At 46.9% G+C, this 18,131-nt stretch overlaps 1 protein-coding gene across 1 annotated transcript in view; it reads left to right on the top strand.

Annotated features, from left to right (window-relative positions):
* Positions 1-18,131, top strand: part of LGR6 (leucine rich repeat containing G protein-coupled receptor 6) — a 404,113-nt gene that overhangs the window by 329,834 nt on the left and 56,148 nt on the right. Inside the window, exon 8 of the mRNA XM_069238930.1 lies at positions 14,952-15,023. Within this exon, the coding sequence (XP_069095031.1) occupies positions 14,952-15,023 (72 nt within the window). The remainder of the gene's footprint in view (positions 1-14,951; positions 15,024-18,131) is intronic.

Genomic DNA, 18,131 nt, shown 5'->3' with positions numbered 1-18,131 from the left:
AGGGGCCCTCAAAAACATAACTAATGTCAGCACCTGGCAGGCGTTTCTGAGGGGTTTCTGTCCTGGACCACTATGGTTGACATGGAGATCCTGCATACAATGGATACTGATGTTAGGGTGACCCGTCCAATGGCATTTCTGCTTGCATTGATCTTTTGGATGATGTGCCTGGCAACAACTCCTTTGTCAGGAAAAGTTCATTCCCCTGACCTCGAAGTGATGCTGGGGAAGCAAGAGGACGCCAGGCAAGAGTCCAAGCCAGTGAGCTCCATCCCTCCTTCCCTGCACACTTCTAACTGGCAGCGCTGCAGACAAAGGCAAATTACAAAGCCAAGTCAAACAAAGATTCTCGGTTAACCAGCCACCGGCTCCCTGTAGAAACATCCTGCTCCATCAGGATACGCAGGATTCTGAGAAGAGGTCAGGAATAATAATGATGTTCGGTAATATTCATCATGGGAACTTGAGAAAGCTGAGCATCCAGGTCTTAAGATTTCAAGTGAGACGGGACAACCTGAGTCTCAGAGAATGAGACAGTCCTGCCAGAGCCAGTCTTAAGAAGAGCAGAGACACCTGATAGCACAACCTTTGGGAAAAGCTGTGCAACTTAAGAACCTGAGCCAGCGGGTAGCAGACATATTAGGAGAAAATACACGGCTATTGATGAGAGTTTGAAAATTCCAGTCCTGGGGCTAACATGGAGTCAAAAGATGTGCCCCGTGGAAAGAAGACCTGGAGTAGAACACTCCAGCGTTTAGAACAGATCCGATTCCCTGGGAAAGAAAAGGAACAGGAGAACCGTTAACAGGAAAGTAGGAGACACCTCCAAATACCGGCTCCAGTGCCAGAAGACAAGTGAAAAAACGAGCTAAGCAGATGTAAGAGGACCTTGAGATCACAAGCTGCAAGAAGACACAGACACCAGAAAGCATGAGTCCTAAAGCACGGAGATCCGAGGAAAGCAAATATTGTGACTTAGAGAGCCCCTTGCACACCGGTGATGGGGGCCTGAGTTTAGATGTGCTTTATGCTTTGTCCACATGCCTCCTATGGCGTTGGAAGGCAGTGGCTGGTGACCCAACCAGCTTCGATTGAATTTAAGAAGGTGAGAGAAAGACGTGCACATAAGTCGACATACACTTCTATTAAGCCAGTGGGTTCTATGCCGGCTCTGTTGTAACAGGGTACCACATTTCAGCCCATCTTTAATAGAAGCTTCCACACTTCTTTAAATGAGGCTAACTGTACAATCATCCAGCCTTTAAATATCCAGTGGGATTTTCTGAGTCCCTTGACGGATGCGATAATCAAGTTAGTTTCGAATTGTTGGGGAATAACATGCAGATTGTGATGTTTACCACACCAAAACCCACATATCCTGGTACGTATCGCATCATTTTCCCCTGTTAAATTCTGTTAGGTTTGACATGCTGAAATTTTAAGAAGGGTGCGGACTTTACCACACAAAGTAATTATCAGGTGCATAAACTTTGCACCACTTATAACTGTGATCCCTATTCAAATTGGTGTTTGCGTATGGATCACAATTTAATGAGGCCCTTGTAATCAGGCCTTCTTCTTCAGATTAGACATCACTGGTATGCTATCGCATGAGGTACACATCTGATCAAGTATGGTTCAGGGTCACTGTCCCTGGTTTGTCTCAGGCAAACTATGGCTGCACTAGACATGTGACGTCAATTAAGGGCCAGTCAGCAACATTGACAGTTGAGATTTCCCCTCACTTGAGTCAGAAATTGCCAATGTGAAGATTATTATTCTAGCTTACTTTTTCCTGAAGGGTGGATGGTCTGTATCACATAACCTCCACTGCATGCTGGCACATCAGAGCTTTCAAGCTTCCTAGGTGCACGCATTAATGTAGGAGGCTGGACTGGCTTGTAGTGAGTACCAAGGGGTACTTGCACCTTGCACCAGGCCCAGTTATCCCTTATTAGTGTATAGGGTGTCTAGCAGCTTAGGCTGATAGATAATGGTAGCTTAGCAAAGCAGCTCAGGCTGAACTAGGAGACGTGTGAAGCTACTACAGTACCACTTAGTGTCATATGCACAATATCATAAGAAAACACAATACACAGTTATACTAAAAATAAAGGTACTTTATTTTTATGACAATATGCCAAAGTATCTTAGAGTGTACCCTCAGTGAGAGGATAGGAAATATACACAAGATATATATACATAATAGCAAAAATATGCAGTATGGTCTTAGAAAACAGTGCAAACAATGTATAGTTACAATAGGATGCAATGGGGAAACATAGGGATAGGGGCAACACAAACCATATACTCCAGAAGTGGAATGCGAACCACGAATGGACCCCAAACCTATGTGACCTTGTAGAGGGTCGCTGGGACTATTAGAAAATAGTGAGAGTTAGCAAAATAACCCTCCCCAAGACCCTGAAAAGTGAGTGCAAAGTGCACTAAAGTTCCCCTAAGGACAAAATAGTCGTGCTAGAGGGAGAATGCAAGGAAAACACAAATCAGCAATGCAACAACGATGGATTCCTGTCTGAGGGTACCTGTGGAACAAGGGGACCAAGTCCAAAAGTCACAAGCAGCTCGGAGATGGGCAGATGCCCAAGAAATGCCAGCGGTTGGTGCAAGGAAGCTCTTTCTAGGCTGAAGAACTGTGAATACTGCAGGAACGACAAGGGCTAGAGACTTCCCCTTTGGAGGATGGATCCCCCACGCCTTGGAGAGTCGTGCAGAAGTGTTTTCCCGCCGGATGGACGCCAACAAGCCTTGCTACACGCAAATCGTGCGTTTGGCGTTTTTGGACGCTGCTGGGGCCCAGGAGGGACCAGAAGGTCGCAAATTGGACCTGCAGAGAGAGGGGACGTCGAGCAAGACAAAGAGCCCTCACTGAAGCAGGTAGCACCCGGTGAAGTGCCAGAAACAGGCACTACGAGGATGCGTGAAACGGTGCTCGCCGAAGTTGCACAAAGGAGTCCCACGTCGCCGGAGACCAACTTAGAAAGTCGTGCAATGCAGGTTAGAGTGCCGTGGACCCAGGCTTGGCTGTGCACACAGGATTTCCGCCGGAAGTGCACAGGGGCCGGAGAAGCTTGCAAAGTCGCGGTTCCCAGCAATGCAGCCCAGCGAGGTGAGGCAAGGACTTACCTCCACCAAACTCGGGCTGAAGAGTCACTGGACTGTGGGAGTCACTTGGACGGTGTCGCTGGATTCGAGGGACCTCGCTCGTCGTGCTGAGAGGAGACCTAAGGGACCGGAGATGCAGCTTTTTGGTGCCTGCGGTTGCAGGGGGAAGATTCCGTCGACCCACGGGAGATTTCTTCGGAGCTTCTGGTGCAGAGAGGAGGCAGACTACCCCCACAGCATGCACAAGCAGGAAAACAGTCGAGAAGGCGGCAGGATCAGCGTTACAGAGTTGCAGTAGTCGTCTTTGCTACTATGTTGCAGGTTTGCAGGCTTCCAGCGCGGTCAGCGGTCGATTCCTTATCAGAAGGTGAAGAGGGAGATGCAGAGGAACTCGGCTGAGCTCATGCATTCGTTATCTAAAGTTTCCCCAGAGACAGAGACCCTAAATAGCCAGAAAAGAGGGTTTGGCTACCTAGGAGAGAGGAAAGGCTACTAACACCTGAAGGAGCCTATCACAAGGAGTCTCTGACGTCACCTGGTGGCACTGGCCACTCAGAGCAGTCCAGTGTGCCAGCAGCACCTCTGTTTCCAAGATGGCAGAGGTCTGGAGCACACTGGAGGAGCTCTGGACACCTCCCAGGGGAGGTGCAGGTAAGGGGAGTGGTCACTCCCCTTTCCTTTGTCCAGTTTCGCGCCAGAGCAGGGGCTAAGGGGTCCCTGAACCGGTGTAGACTGGCTTATGCAGAATTGGGCACCTCTGTGCCCAACAAAGCATTTCCAGAGGCTGGGGGAGGCTACTCCTCCCCTGCCTTCACACCATTTTCCAAAGGGAGAGGGTGTCACACCCTCTCTCAGAGGAAGTTCTTTGTTCTGCCATCCTGGGCCAGGCCTGGCTGGACCCCAGGAGGGCAGCTGCCTGTCTGAGGGGTTGGCAGCAGCAGCAGCTGCAGAGAAACCCCAGGAAGGGCAGAATGGCAGTACCAGGGTCTGTGCTACAGACCACTGGGATCATGGAATTGTACCAACAATGCCAGGATGGCATAGAGGGGGCAATTCCATGATCATAGACATGTTACATGGCCATATTCGGAGTTACCATGGTGAAGCTACATATAGGTAGTGACCTATGTGTAGTGCACGCATGTAATGGTGTCCCCGCACTCACAAAGTTCAGTGAATTGGCTCTGAACAATGTGGGGACACCTTGGCTAATGCCAGGGTGCCCTCACACTAAGTAACTTTGCACCTAACCTTTACCAGGTAAAGGTTAGACATATAGGTGACTTATAAGTTACTTAAGTGCAGTGTAAAATGGCTGTGAAATAACGTGGACGTTATTTCACTCAGGCTGCAGTGGCAGGCCTGTGTAAGAATTGTCAGAGCTCCCTATGGGTGGCAAAAGAAATGCTGCAGCCCATAGGGATCTCCTGGAACCCCAATACCCTGGGTACCTCAGTACCATATACTAGGGAATTATAAGGGTGTTCCAGTAAGCCAATGTAAATTGGTAAAAATGGTCACTAGCCTGTCAGTGACAATTTGGAAAGAAATGAGAGAGCATAACCACTGAGGTTCTGATTAGCAGAGCCTCAGTGAGACAGTTAGTCACTACACAGGTAACACATTCAGGCACACTTATGAGCACTGGGGCCCTGGGTTACCAGGGTCCCAGTGACACATACAACTAAAACAACATATATACAGTGAAAAATGGGGGTAACATGCCAGGCAAGATGGTACTTTCCTACACAACCCCCCCCCAAACGAAGGACAATAAGACTAGCCATTACCTGATGAGTCTCCATTGTCTAAGTGGAAATATCTGGAGAGTCCATCTGCATTGGAGTGGCTACTCCCAGGTCTATGTTCCACTGTATAGTCCATTCCCTGTAGGGATATGGACCACCTCAACAATTTAGGATTTTCACCTTTCATTTGTTTTAGCCAAAGTAGAGGTTTGTGGTCTGTCTGAACAATGAAGTGAGTGCCAAACAGGTATGGCCTCAACTTCTTCAGAGCCCAGACCACAGCAAAGGCCTCCCTCTCAATGGCAGACCAACGCTTTTCTCTAGGGGTCAACCTTCTACTAATAAAAGCAACAGGTTGATCCTGGCCCTCAGAATTAAGTTGTGATAGGACTGCCCCTACTCCTAATTCAGATGCATCAGTTTGGACATAGAATTTTTTAGAGTAACAAGGGCTTTTCAGGACAGGTGCAGAGCATATGGCCTGCTTCAGCTCCTCAAAAGCTTTCTGACAGTTTGCTGTCCATAATACCTTTTTAGGCATTTTCTAGGATGTGAGGTCATTAAGAGGGGCTGCAATGGAGCCATAGTTCTTAATGAACCTCCTGTAATACCCAGTGAGGCCTAGGAAGGCTCTCACCTGAGTCTGAGTGGTAGGGGGAACCCAATCAATAATAGTTTGGATTTTCCCCTGAAGTGGTGCAATCTGTTCCCCACCAACAAGGTGTCCCAGATAAACCACCTTACCCTGCCCTATCTGGCACTTTGAAGCCTTGATAGTGAGGCCTGCCTTTTGCAGGGCCTCCAAAACTTTCCAAAGGTGGACCAGGTGATCATCCCAGCTGGAGCTAAAGACAGCTATATCATCCAAATATGCTGCACTGAAAGCTTCCAGCCCTTGCAGGACTGTGTTCACCAACCTCTGAAAAGTGGCAGGTGCATTTTTCAAACCAAAAGGCATTACAGTAAACTGGTAATGTCCTCCAATGGTAGAAAATGCAGTTTTAGGTTTAGCATCTTCTGACATTTTGATCTGCCAATACCCTGCAGTCAAATCAAAAGTGCTTAGATACTTGGCAGATGCCAGTGTATCTATTAGCTCATCTGCCCTGGGTATAGGGTGAGCATCTGTTTTGGTTACCAAGTTGAGACCTCTATAGTCTACACAAAACCTCATTTCTTTCTTTCCATCTTTAGAATTGGGTTTTGGTACCAGTACCACAGGAGAAGCCCATGGACTGTCAGAGTGCTCAACCACTCCTAGTTCCAACATTTTTTGAACTTCTTGCTTTATGCAGTCCCTGACATGGTCAGGCTGCCTATAGATCTTACTTTTGACAGGTAAACTGTCTCCAGTATCTATAGTGTGCTCACACCAAGAAGTGGTGCCTGGCACAATGGAGAAGAGTTCTGAAAATTGTCCTAGGAGATTTATGCAATTATCTTTCTGCTCAGCAGTAAGACAATCAGCCAAAACTACACCTTCCACAAGAGCATCTTGTTCTGTGGAAGAGAAGAGATCAGGTAGAGGATCACTGTCTTCTTCCTGTCCCTCATCTGTTGCCATGAGCAGGGTGAGATCAGCCCTGTCATAGTAGGGTTTCAGGCGGTTGACATGGAGCACCCTAAGGGGACTCCTGGCAGTGCCTAAGTCAACCAAGTAGGTGACTTCACCCTTCTTTTCAACAATTGTGTGGGGTCCACTCCATTTATCTTGGAGTGCTCTTGGGGCCACAGGCTCCAAGACCCACACTTTCTGCCCTGGTTGGTACTGAACCAAAACAGCCTTCTGATCATGCCATTGCTTCTGGAGCTCTTGGCTGGCCTGAAGGTTTTTACTGGCCTTTTTCATGTACTCAGCCATCCTTGATCTGAGGCCAAGTACATAATCCACAATATCCTGCTTAGGAGCTTTTAAAGGTTGTTCCCAACCCTCCTTTACAAGTGTGAGTGGACCCCTAACAGGGTGTCCAAAAAGAAGTTCAAAGGGGCTGAAGCCCACTCCTTTCTGGGGTACCTCCCTGTAGGCAAAAAGGAGGCATGGTAGAAGGATATCCCATCTCCTACGGGGTTTTATCAGGGAGTGCCATAATCATGCCTTTGAGAGTTTTATTAAATCTCTCCACCAGTCCATTTGTTTGTGGATGATAGGGTGTTGTGAACTTGTAAGTTACACCACACTCCTTCCACATGGCCTTTAAGTATGCAGACATGAAATTACTTCCCCTGTCTGATACTACTTCCTTTGGGAAGCCCACCCTGGAAAATATTCCCAGGAGGGCCTTTGCAACTGCAGGAGCTGTAGTGGTCCTTAAAGGAATAGCTTCAGGATATCTTGTGGCATGGTCCACTACCACTAAGATAAACCTATTGGCTGAAGCAGTAGGAGGGTCAAGGGGGCCAACTATGTCAACCCCTACCCTTTCAAAGGGAACCCCAACCACAGGCAGTGGGATAAGGGGTGCCTTTGGAGTGCCACCTGTCTTGCCACTGGCTTGACAGGTTTCACAGGACTTACAAAATTCTTTTGTGTCCTCAGACATCCTAGGCCAATGAAACAGTGGTACCAATCTGTCCCAAGTTTTCATTTGACCCAGGTGCCCAGCTAAGGGAATGTCATGTGCCAGTGTTAGGAGGAACTTTCTGTACTCCTGAGGAATCACTAATCTCCTGGCAGCTCCAGGTTTAGGATCCCTATGCTCAGTGTACAAGAGGTTGTCCTCCCAGTAAACTCTGTGAGAGTCACTGACATCCCCATTAGCCTGTTTGACAGCTTGCTGTCTGAGACCCTCTAATGTGGGACAGGTTTGCTGTGCCACACTCAGCTCCTCTCTGGCAGGCCCCCCTTCACCCAAAAGCTCAGCAGTGTCTGCTTCCAGCTCCTCTGGTGTAGGTTCTGCACAGGGAGGGAATTCTTCTTCCTCAGAAGTAGAATCCACTGTAGAGGGAGGGATAGTAGGAAGTGGTTTGCTTCTACTAGCCCTAGCTTTAGGGAGCACTTGGTCCATTGTTCCAGGATCCAAGCTTCCCTGTCCTTTTTGCTTTTTGGCCTGAGCCCTTGTCAAAGCAAAACTATGCCCTGGGATGCCCAGCATTGCTGCATGGGCCTCCAACTCCACATCTGACCAAGCTGATGTCTCCAAATCGTTCCCTAATAGACAGTCTACAGGTAAATCTGAAGCTACCACAACTTTCTTTGGACCAGATACCCCCCCCCAGTTGAGATTTACAACAGCCATGGGGTGGCTTTGTGTTATGTTGTGAGCATCGGTTACTTGGTACTGGTGTCCAAGTATGTGTTGTTCAGGGTGCACCAGTTTCTCAATCACCATTGTGACACTGGCACCTGTGTCCCTGTAGGCCTGGACCTCAACACCATTTATTAGGGTTAGTTGCTTGTACTTCTCCAAGTTATGGGGGCAAGCAACCAAAGTGGCTAAGTCAATAGCCCCTTCAGAGACTAAAGTAGCCTCTGTGGTCTCCCTAATCAGACCAACCCCAACTAAGTTACCAAAAGTGAGCCCAGCTACTCCCTTGGATTGGCTATTAGTAGGTTTGCTCCCACCACCACTGCTATTAGTAGGGACACTAGGTGTAGCAGTAGGGGTTGTAGTGGTAGGAGCTGTGGTGCCTTTCTTTGGACAACTGGGATCTGTTGTCCAATGGCCTTTTATCTTACATAAATAGCACCATGGTTTCTTTTCCTTGTTCTGATTAAAGGAGGATTTGGGCCCACCACCCCCACCAGAGTGTTTTTGTGGGCCTGATGAAGACTCATTTTTAGATTTGTCCCCACCCTTGTCAGAAGACTTACCATCCTTCTTTTTGTTGCCATCTTTGTCACCCCCTGTATGAACTTTTCTGTTCACTCTTGTTCTGACCCATTTGTCTGCCTTCTTTCCCAATTCTTGGGGAGAGGTCAGATCAGAGTCCACCAAGTACTGGTGCAACAAATCAGACACACAATTATTAAGAATATGCTCTCTCAGGATCAAGTTATGAAGGCTGTCATAATCAGTAACTTTACTGCCATGTAACCACCCCTCCAAGGCCTTCACTGCCTGGTCAATGAAATCAACCCAGTCTTGTGAAGACTCCTTTTTGGTATCTCTGAACTTTATCCTGTACTGTTCAGTGGTTAAGCCATAACCATCCAGGAGTGCATTCTTAAGAACTTGGAAATTGTTAGCATCATTTTCTTTTACAGTAAGGAGCCTATCCCTACCTTTTCCAGTAAATGATAGCCATAGGATAGCAGCCCACTGCTTTTGAGGGACATCCTGTACAACACAGGCCCTCTCAAGTGCAGCAAACCACTTGTTAATGTCATCCCCCTCCTTATAAGGGGGAACTATCTTATGCAGATTCCTGGAATCATGCTCTTTTGCAGGATGACTATGGGGAATACTGCTGCTGCCACCATGGGTATCTAAACCCATCTTCTGTCTTTCCCTCTCTATTTCTAAAGACTGTCTATCCAAATCCAGCTGTTGCTTCTTGAGCTTCAGTCTGGTTTGCTCCACTCTCAATCTATTGAGCTCCCTTTCTAACAATCTGTCATCAGGGTGGGTGGGAGGGACATTTCTAGATACAGAGGTATGATGGGAATGAACAGAAGGAGACCTGTCCCTTACAGAGGGCACCCTAACAGCTTGGCTACCAGTATAATGTGAGAGCACACCATCAGTATGGTGTGATTCAACCTCTGTACCAACTATGCTAGACTGTCTAGTAATGGGCAGGCTGAGAAGTTTCTTTCCTGAACCTTTTCCTGGGGGAGTCCCTGGATCAGATTGAGAACCATTAGCTACTTTTTCTACCGATTGGGCACTTATGGCCTTATCCTGTACTCTAAGCATATTAATTAACAGTTCTAAAGAAGGATTCTTCCCTACACTCAAACCTCTCTCTATGCAGAGACTCCTTGCTCCTTTCCAGCTAAGGTGATCATATGCAAGTTTGGACAGTTCAACTTTTTGGCCTGTGCCAGACATTTTTTAGAGAGGGTTAAAGTGATAGACAAAGAGAAAAAAAGTTTTCAGAACTTTTTGGAAAGACAGAAAAAACTTTTTAAACTTTTAAGAACTTTTTGAAAGTTTAGAAGTACTTTTCAGCACTTAGAAAAGAGTGAAAAGAGGAAATGCAAAACTTTTTGGCTATGTGTATATACACTGACCTTGTTTTGTATATTTTTCTCTTATGAAAAGTACAATGACAAGAGTGGTAAGTAGTCTCAAAGCACTTATCCCACCGCTGCACAACCAATGTAGGAGGCTGGACTGGCTTGTAGTGAGTACCAAGGGGTACTTGCACCTTGCACCAGGCCCAGTTATCCCTTATTAGTGTATAGGGTGTCTAGCAGCTTAGGCTGATAGATAATGGTAGCTTAGCAAAGCAGCTCAGGCTGAACTAGGAGACGTGTGAAGCTACTACAGTACCACTTAGTGTCATATGCACAATATCATAAGAAAACACAATACACAGTTATACTAAAAATAAAGGTACTTTATTTTTATGACAATATGCCAAAGTATCTTAGAGTGTACCCTCAGTGAGAGGATAGGAAATATACACAAGATATATATACATAATAGCAAAAATATGCAGTATAGTCTTAGAAAACAGTGCAAACAATGTATAGTTACAATAGGATGCAATGGGGAAACATAGGGATAGGGGCAACACAAACCATATACTCCAGAAGTGGAATGCGAACCACGAATGGACCCCAAACCTATGTGACCTTGTAGAGGGTCGCTGGGACTATTAGAAAATAGTGAGAGTTAGCAAAATAACCCTCCCCAAGACCCTGAAAAGTGAGTGCAAAGTGCACTAAAGTTCCCCTAAGGACAAAATAGTCGTGTTAGAGGGAGAATGCAAGGAAAACACAAATCAGCAATGCAACAACGATGGATTCCTGTCTGAGGGTACCTGTGGAACAAGGGGACCAAGTCCAAAAGTCACAAGCAGCTCGGAGATGGGCAGATGCCCAAGAAATGCCAGCGGTTGGTGCAAGGAAGCTCTTTCTAGGCTGAAGAACTGTGAATACTGCAGGAACGACAAGGGCTAGAGACTTCCCCTTTGGAGGATGGATCCCCCACGCCTTGGAAAGTCGTGCAGAAGTGTTTTCCCGCCGGATGGACGCCAACAAGCCTTGCTACACGCAAATCGTGCGTTTGGCGTTTTTGGACGCTGCTGGGGCCCAGGAGGGACCAGAAGGTCGCAAATTGGACCTGCAGAGAGAGGGGACGTCGAGCAAGACAAAGAGCCCTCACTGAAGCAGGTAGCACCCGGTGAAGTGCCAGAAACAGGCACTACGAGGATGCGTGAAACGGTGCTCGCCGAAGTTGCACAAAGGAGTCCCACGTCGCCGGAGACCAACTTAGAAAGTCGTGCAATGCAGGTTAGAGTGCCGTGGACCCAGGCTTGGCTGTGCACACAGGATTTCCGCCGGAAGTGCACAGGGGCCGGAGAAGCTTGCAAAGTCGCGGTTCCCAGCAATGCAGCCCAGCGAGGTGAGGCAAGGACTTACCTCCACCAAACTTGGGCTGAAGAGTCACTGGACTGTGGGAGTCACTTGGACGGTGTCGCTGGATTCGAGGGACCTCGCTCGTCGTGCTGAGAGGAGACCCAAGGGACCGGAGATGCAGCTTTTTGGTGCCTGCGGTTGCAGGGGGAAGATTCCGTCGACCCACGGGAGATTTCTTCGGAGCTTCTGGTGCAGAGAGGAGGCAGACTACCCCCACAGCATGCACAAGCAGGAAAACAGTCGAGAAGGCGGCAGGATCAGCGTTACAGAGTTGCAGTAGTCGTCTTTGCTACTATGTTGCAGGTTTGCAGGCTTCCAGCGCGGTCAGCGGTCGATTCCTTATCAGAAGGTGAAGAGGGAGATGCAGAGGAACTCGGCTGAGCTCATGCATTCGTTATCTAAAGTTTCCCCAGAGACAGAGACCCTAAATAGCCAGAAAAGAGGGTTTGGCTACCTAGGAGAGAGGAAAGGCTACTAACACCTGAAGGAGCCTATCACAAGGAGTCTCTGACGTCACCTGGTGGCACTGGCCACTCAGAGCAGTCCAGTGTGCCAGCAGCACCTCTGTTTCCAAGATGGCAGAGGTCTGGAGCACACTGGAGGAGCTCTGGACACCTCCCAGGGGAGGTGCAGGTCAGGGGAGTGGTCACTCCCCTTTCCTTTGTCCAGTTTCGCGCCAGAGCAGGGGCTAAGGGGTCCCTGAACCGGTGTAGACTGGCTTATGCAGAATTGGGCACCTCTGTGCCCAACAAAGCATTTCCAGAGGCTGGGGGAGGCTACTCCTCCCCTGCCTTCACACCATTTTCCAAAGGGAGAGGGTGTCACACCCTCTCTCAGAGGAAGTTCTTTGTTCTGCCATCCTGGGCCAGGCCTGGCTGGACCCCAGGAGGGCAGCTGCCTGTCTGAGGGGTTGGCAGCAGCAGCAGCTGCAGAGAAACCCCAGGAAGGGCAGAATGGCAGTACCAGGGTCTGTGCTACAGACCACTGGGATCATGGAATTGTACCAACAATGCCAGGATGGCATAGAGGGGGCAATTCCATGATCATAGACATGTTACATGGCCATATTCGGAGTTACCATGGTGAAGCTACATATAGGTAGTGACCTATGTGTAGTGCACGCATGTAATGGTGTCCCCGCACTCACAAAGTTCAGTGAATTGGCTCTGAACAATGTGGGGGCACCTTGGCTAGTGCCAGGGTGCCCTCACACTAAGTAACTTTGCACCTAACCTTTACCAGGTAAAGGTTAGACATATAGGTGACTTATAAGTTACTTAAGTGCAGTGTAAAATGGCTGTGAAATAACGTGGACGTTATTTCACTCAGGCTGCAGTGGCAGGCCTGTGTAAGAATTGTCAGAGCTCCCTATGGGTGGCAAAAGAAATGCTGCAGCCCATAGGGATCTCCTGGAACCCCAATACCCTGGGTACCTCAGTACCATATACTAGGGAATTATAAGGGTGTTCCAGTAAGCCAATGTAAATTGGTAAAAATGGTCACTAGCCTGTCAGTGACAATTTGGAAAGAAATGAGAGAGCATAACCACTGAGGTTCTGATTAGCAGAGCCTCAGTGAGACAGTTAGTCACTACACAGGTAACACATTCAGGCACACTTATGAGCACTGGGGCCCTGGGTTACCAGGGTCCCAGTGACACATACAACTAAAACAACATATATACAGTGAAAAATGGGGGTAACATGCCAGGCAAGATGGTACTTTCCTACAATTAAATGATCATCAATTGCAGAATGTTTCATTGCGTTCTGGTAACTGCAGACCTGTCTATACCACTATAAATCCATAACTACAAGTACCAGACCACACACAAAAAACTTAGGCTGTGTGAACTACTCTGGCATGAAGTAGGAAACATGTTTGGAAACAGTGTCCATAATGACACTCTAGTTGCATTAAAACCCTAATGACTACTTCAACTCTGTTTGTACAGGTTGAGTAGTAAACATGCTTGATATTCTGTTCTCAGACACCACCTAATAATCGTTCTCCAGTGAAGCTTTTGGGTTAGAGGTTCCAGATCACTCTATGGAGGCAGACACCATGGGCCTGATTCACAAAGCCAAGAGTGTGTAGAATTACACAGCAGTAACTCCCAGACAAGGGGCGTGGAGTGGGTAGAGCAAGGCTTGGGCTGCCTCAAGAGCTAGTGAAGGCCAGACACTTAAAAGGTTTCAGGAATTCACAAATCCTTCCACCCCTTTCCCACCCCAGGGATGATGGAGTTTTACTCCAGAAAACTATTGGAGCAAATCTCCTTTCAGAGTAGTAAGGGGAATGGATGACTCCCAAAATGTTTTTGCTGTGACTCGAAAAAGAGAAAAGGAATGTGCATATTCACACTAGGCTGGCTTTCATCAGTGTGTAGTTGTACACTATGTTTAATAATACATTTGAGAAAAAAGTCTTTTACGCAAATTACAGAACAGGAATACACCTGTAAAGCTGTGCATGGTGCCGCTTTCCAGGTGTGCTGTAAGCGTTCTGGAAATTTTAATGTTGAATTTTCTGAATTTGGGAAACTGTATCAAATAGTACTTCTGTGAGTGCAGATTTACGATTCCCTTTGTGAATGAGATCCATTGTTTCCAGTTTAGTGCTCTCATTTGACAACCTAATGGGTTTTGGGAGCTGTGGTCCTACCTTTCTATTGACCCAACACAGGGCTTGAATTAGAGGATGGCGGAGGGGGTTACTCCATAGCAAATGTGATGGATATCCCATCCGCCATATTACGATCTCATTATAGCTTATGGAGATCATGGTATGGCGATGGGATATCCGTCACGTTTGTGACACAGTAACCCATCCTCAAAAACCTAAGGGGCATATTTACAAGTCTCTAGCATCACTTTGCACCGCCCTAGCATAAATAGTTTTATGCAAAGGTGGCATTAAGGAGGTCTTTCTCCCACGCAGTATTTACAGTGTGGTGCAATGCTTACATTGCGCCACTTTGCAATCTCTTATGTCACATTATGCCTGCGTCAGGCATAACGTATGCAAGGGGGGAGTTCCAAAGCATGCATGCCTGAAAAAATGGCGCAGTGAAATTTACAACATTTCACTGCACCATTTTTTCCATCATTTTTAACGCCTGCTCATAGCAGGCATTGAAATGCCACACCCATTTTAATCAACGGGCCTCACTGTGCTTTGCTGCACTAGCATCAACATTTTTGACGTTAGTGCAGCAATTCGCCACAATAGCATAAAAAATCTTTAAACTATTGTCCTAACAACCACCATGGTGTGCCGTTTTGTAGGGGGTGATGCAAGAAAAGCGGCGCATCGGGACAGATGGGCTACTTTCTTGTAAATATGCCCCTAAATCAGGCCCATAGCTTTGGACTGGGGACATGATGCTTTAGATCCTGTTTCATTAAGTAACTGCACCAAGTCTTTTTCCCGAATGTACCAAACCTCAGATCAGTCTGTCATGGGCCTGTAACGAGAAACGTGCTCAAAACACAAATTTGAAAAGCACTTTTAACGCTAATGCTATAAATTATGTTTTGTTTTCCTTACAGAGGGTTCCATAACAACAACATCAAAGCCATCCCGGAGAAGGCATTTCTGGGGAGTCCCTTGCTGCAGACCATGTAAGGTGGCTTCCTGGCTTGTTTGTGGAGGGTGGGAGTCTCGGTACTTGCTGTTCTTGGATTGCTGCCAGGCTCTAGAGCTTATTAGCTTCTCATTTCAGCTGCGTTATTGGGGACAGCTATGCGTTTTAGTCCAAGACATAATGTCGTCTTCAGGGAAACTCAGGAAGTTGAAGTGAGCTCAGATGCGACATAAAGGGGATTTGTTTTCAGGGCCATCATTATTTTTATTAAACCCTATAACCAATAGGTGGTGTCACCTTTTTCCTAGGATCCAATTGCTGGCTGTACCGAATGAGCAGGTGTCTAATACCAAGGCTGCCTAGGTTTCATTACGCTGTCTCTTTCTTTTACTTCCCCTCTCTTTGTCTCACTCTTATAAGTTAGATTTCCTCCCTTCTTTCTCCCTTTGTTTTTTGTCTCTCTTTTTTTCTGCTTTTTCTACCTTTCTTTTTCTTGCTGTGGGTTAAAGGTTGGTGATGAAAAATAAGTCCCAGTCCCCAAAAATGAGTGTTGGTGCTCACCACCACTAACCACCAAAAAGTAAGCACAGGGAAAACATGGTGATGCCCCTGGTCCTTGTGACAGAAAGTAATAATGATTCACTGAACATGTTTATGTAAACTGTACATAAAACACAGCACTGTTCTTTAAAGGGGCCACCTGGCTAATGAAGTGACAATAGGGGCAGTATTATAGAAACTTCCCAGCAGATGCTTCTGCCCCTTTCAGAGGCACACTAAAAGTGCCCACAAAAAGGTGGTGCACTTCAGTGTGTCTCCTAAAAACAGCCCTCTGGAGGAGAAAAGGGGGGTCTCATAGATCCCCCAAGCATCCCCTTGTAGGTGGGTGCAGTCACTCACAGCACCCGCCTGCTAGGGGATCTCCCTCCCCTCTTCAAGGTGCAGATGGGTTGCTGCCTGCACAATGAAACACAGAGCCCTGGGAGCAGCACATTCACTGTAATACAGCCCACTTTCCCTGTTTGCGCAGTGTGCCTATTTAAAGGTATTGCAAACTGGTATCAAAACACAAGCACACATTATCAAACAGAGGACCTTTCAGGAATACTTTTTGTTGGTGATTGTTACCAATGCAGGACTGAGTAAGGAGAGCTGTTTTTCTTCCTCAACACTGGGATGCATAGGCAAAACTTTGCAAATCAGGTTACCCAACCTTCAGCACATTTGTCATTATAATAAGCGCATGCGGGGTGGTTTGAAAATTCGGCATTCATCTTACCTTGGGTTTTGAAAAAATGCAGTGATACATGTTGCCAGACTAAAACAGGTGGAGGAAATGCACTTGCATAATGACATGTGACCAGATTAACCCAAAAAACATTGATGCAGGAGCAAACTGCGCTTTTGTCGAGGCAAACTGTGCATGTTTTGAAGATGAACAGAAATGCTAAATTGCACCTGTATCAAACTGCGGTTGGGGGACTTACAAAGCTCTGTCCAGCATTCAAATTAGGTGTGGTTTGCCACCAGCCATGGCTGCAGGTCAGGAGCATGTCACCTTCTCTCCTTAAAGGTTCCATAAGAAATGAGTTTAACAAATGCCTACTTCCACAGGTGTGGATATTGGAGAAAGTGCTACCCTAGACTGAAATGCATGGAATAATAACAATTTTTACACATTTGCTCTGAGGAATCCCTGACAAATCGAGCTGGGAAAAGAAGCAAATGTTGATTAGGACATACATGAGCAAATTTTTTTGGGTGGATCAATGAACATAATTGAACCTCTTTGTGGAATTCGCCATAGGCAGCTCCTCGATATGGGTGGAGGGACGTCGCTCCCTGCCAGCAGCAGAAGCTGCAAACCTTTCAGAATGAAAGGATGATAAACTGTGTTTATCATCCTTTCGTTCTGAAAAGGGCAGGGCATTGGGGGTGACGTGCACTGAGGAAGAGTGCTCAGCACTCTCCCTCAGAGCGCATGTGTGTTTTGCCGGCCGTCTTGGCCTGGCCAAACACACATGCGGAGTAGGCTGCCTCCAGCCCGGCAACTGTGTTTGTGTGCTGGAGAGTCTGCACAGGCTCCCAGTCTGCCTGGAAGCGCCCTGGCTGGGTGCTCCGAGCCAATCCTGACGCTGCTCGGAGCAGTGTCAGGATTGGCGCAGGGCAGGCTGGGAGCCTGTGCCTGGAGCAGAAGGCAGCAGAGACAGAGGAGCGGCATGCATATGATTTGCGCATGTACAGCTTGCTCACAGTGCGAGAAGCAAACATGCTGCGCAAATTGCAGTGCGACACATCTTTCTCTTTTTTACTTTTGTGAATTTAGCTCATATTGGGTATGTATCACTTTATGGGTGCAAGTCAACTTGCAAATAAAAAAAGCTTTATGAAGCTGGCCCACAGTTCTAAGACTGTACAATAACGGTGCTCTGAAAGACCAGCGCATAGAGAACAGTCTTCACCAATGTGGTACTAGCCACAGTAATCACAAAAGGTGCATTCCTCTTTCTATAACAAGTGAATCGCTAAGAGCCCGCCTATAATGCTTCTGAAATAAACAGAGGACTAATACACACGTTTTAAAATGTTTAAAGATGAATGTTTAAGATGAATAAAAAATCAATCGAATCTGAGTCAGTCTTCATTCTTAGATGTATAAAGCGGCAACATGTCAGCTTTTCATCCTACCCAGTACTTCATTAAGGGTCTGATTTAGAGTTTGGCAGACCGCTTACTCTGTCACAAACGTGATGAATATCCTGTCCCCCGTATTACAATTCCCATAGGATACAATGGGATCGTATTGTGCCTGACGGGATATCCGTCAGGTTTGTGGAGTAATCCCATCCGCCAAACTGTAAATCAGGCCCTAAATCTAATGTAAGATCAGGAACACTAAAGGTGAAGATGAATTGGCCTTCATGTGGGCAAGATGCTCAAAAATAGATTGCAAAGACATTTTCAGGCAAAAGATCTGATTTATTAATTCCTTCTGTGTAGTAAGATGTCTACCACATTAGCAGTTGATTATGTGCCTTTAGAGAGTATCGTAGCAACCTCATTCACTGAATTGTGCACAAGAAACCTGGCAAGCATGTATGTGTCTTATCCCTCATACTTTACACCTGTGGGCTGGGCTGACTCA

Source organism: Pleurodeles waltl, chromosome 6 (assembly GCF_031143425.1).
Source record: "Pleurodeles waltl isolate 20211129_DDA chromosome 6, aPleWal1.hap1.20221129, whole genome shotgun sequence".
Taxonomy (NCBI): Eukaryota; Metazoa; Chordata; class Amphibia; order Caudata; family Salamandridae; genus Pleurodeles; species Pleurodeles waltl.
Note: the sequence above shows the minus strand (reverse complement) of the source record. Positions and strands in the feature narration are given on the sequence as shown.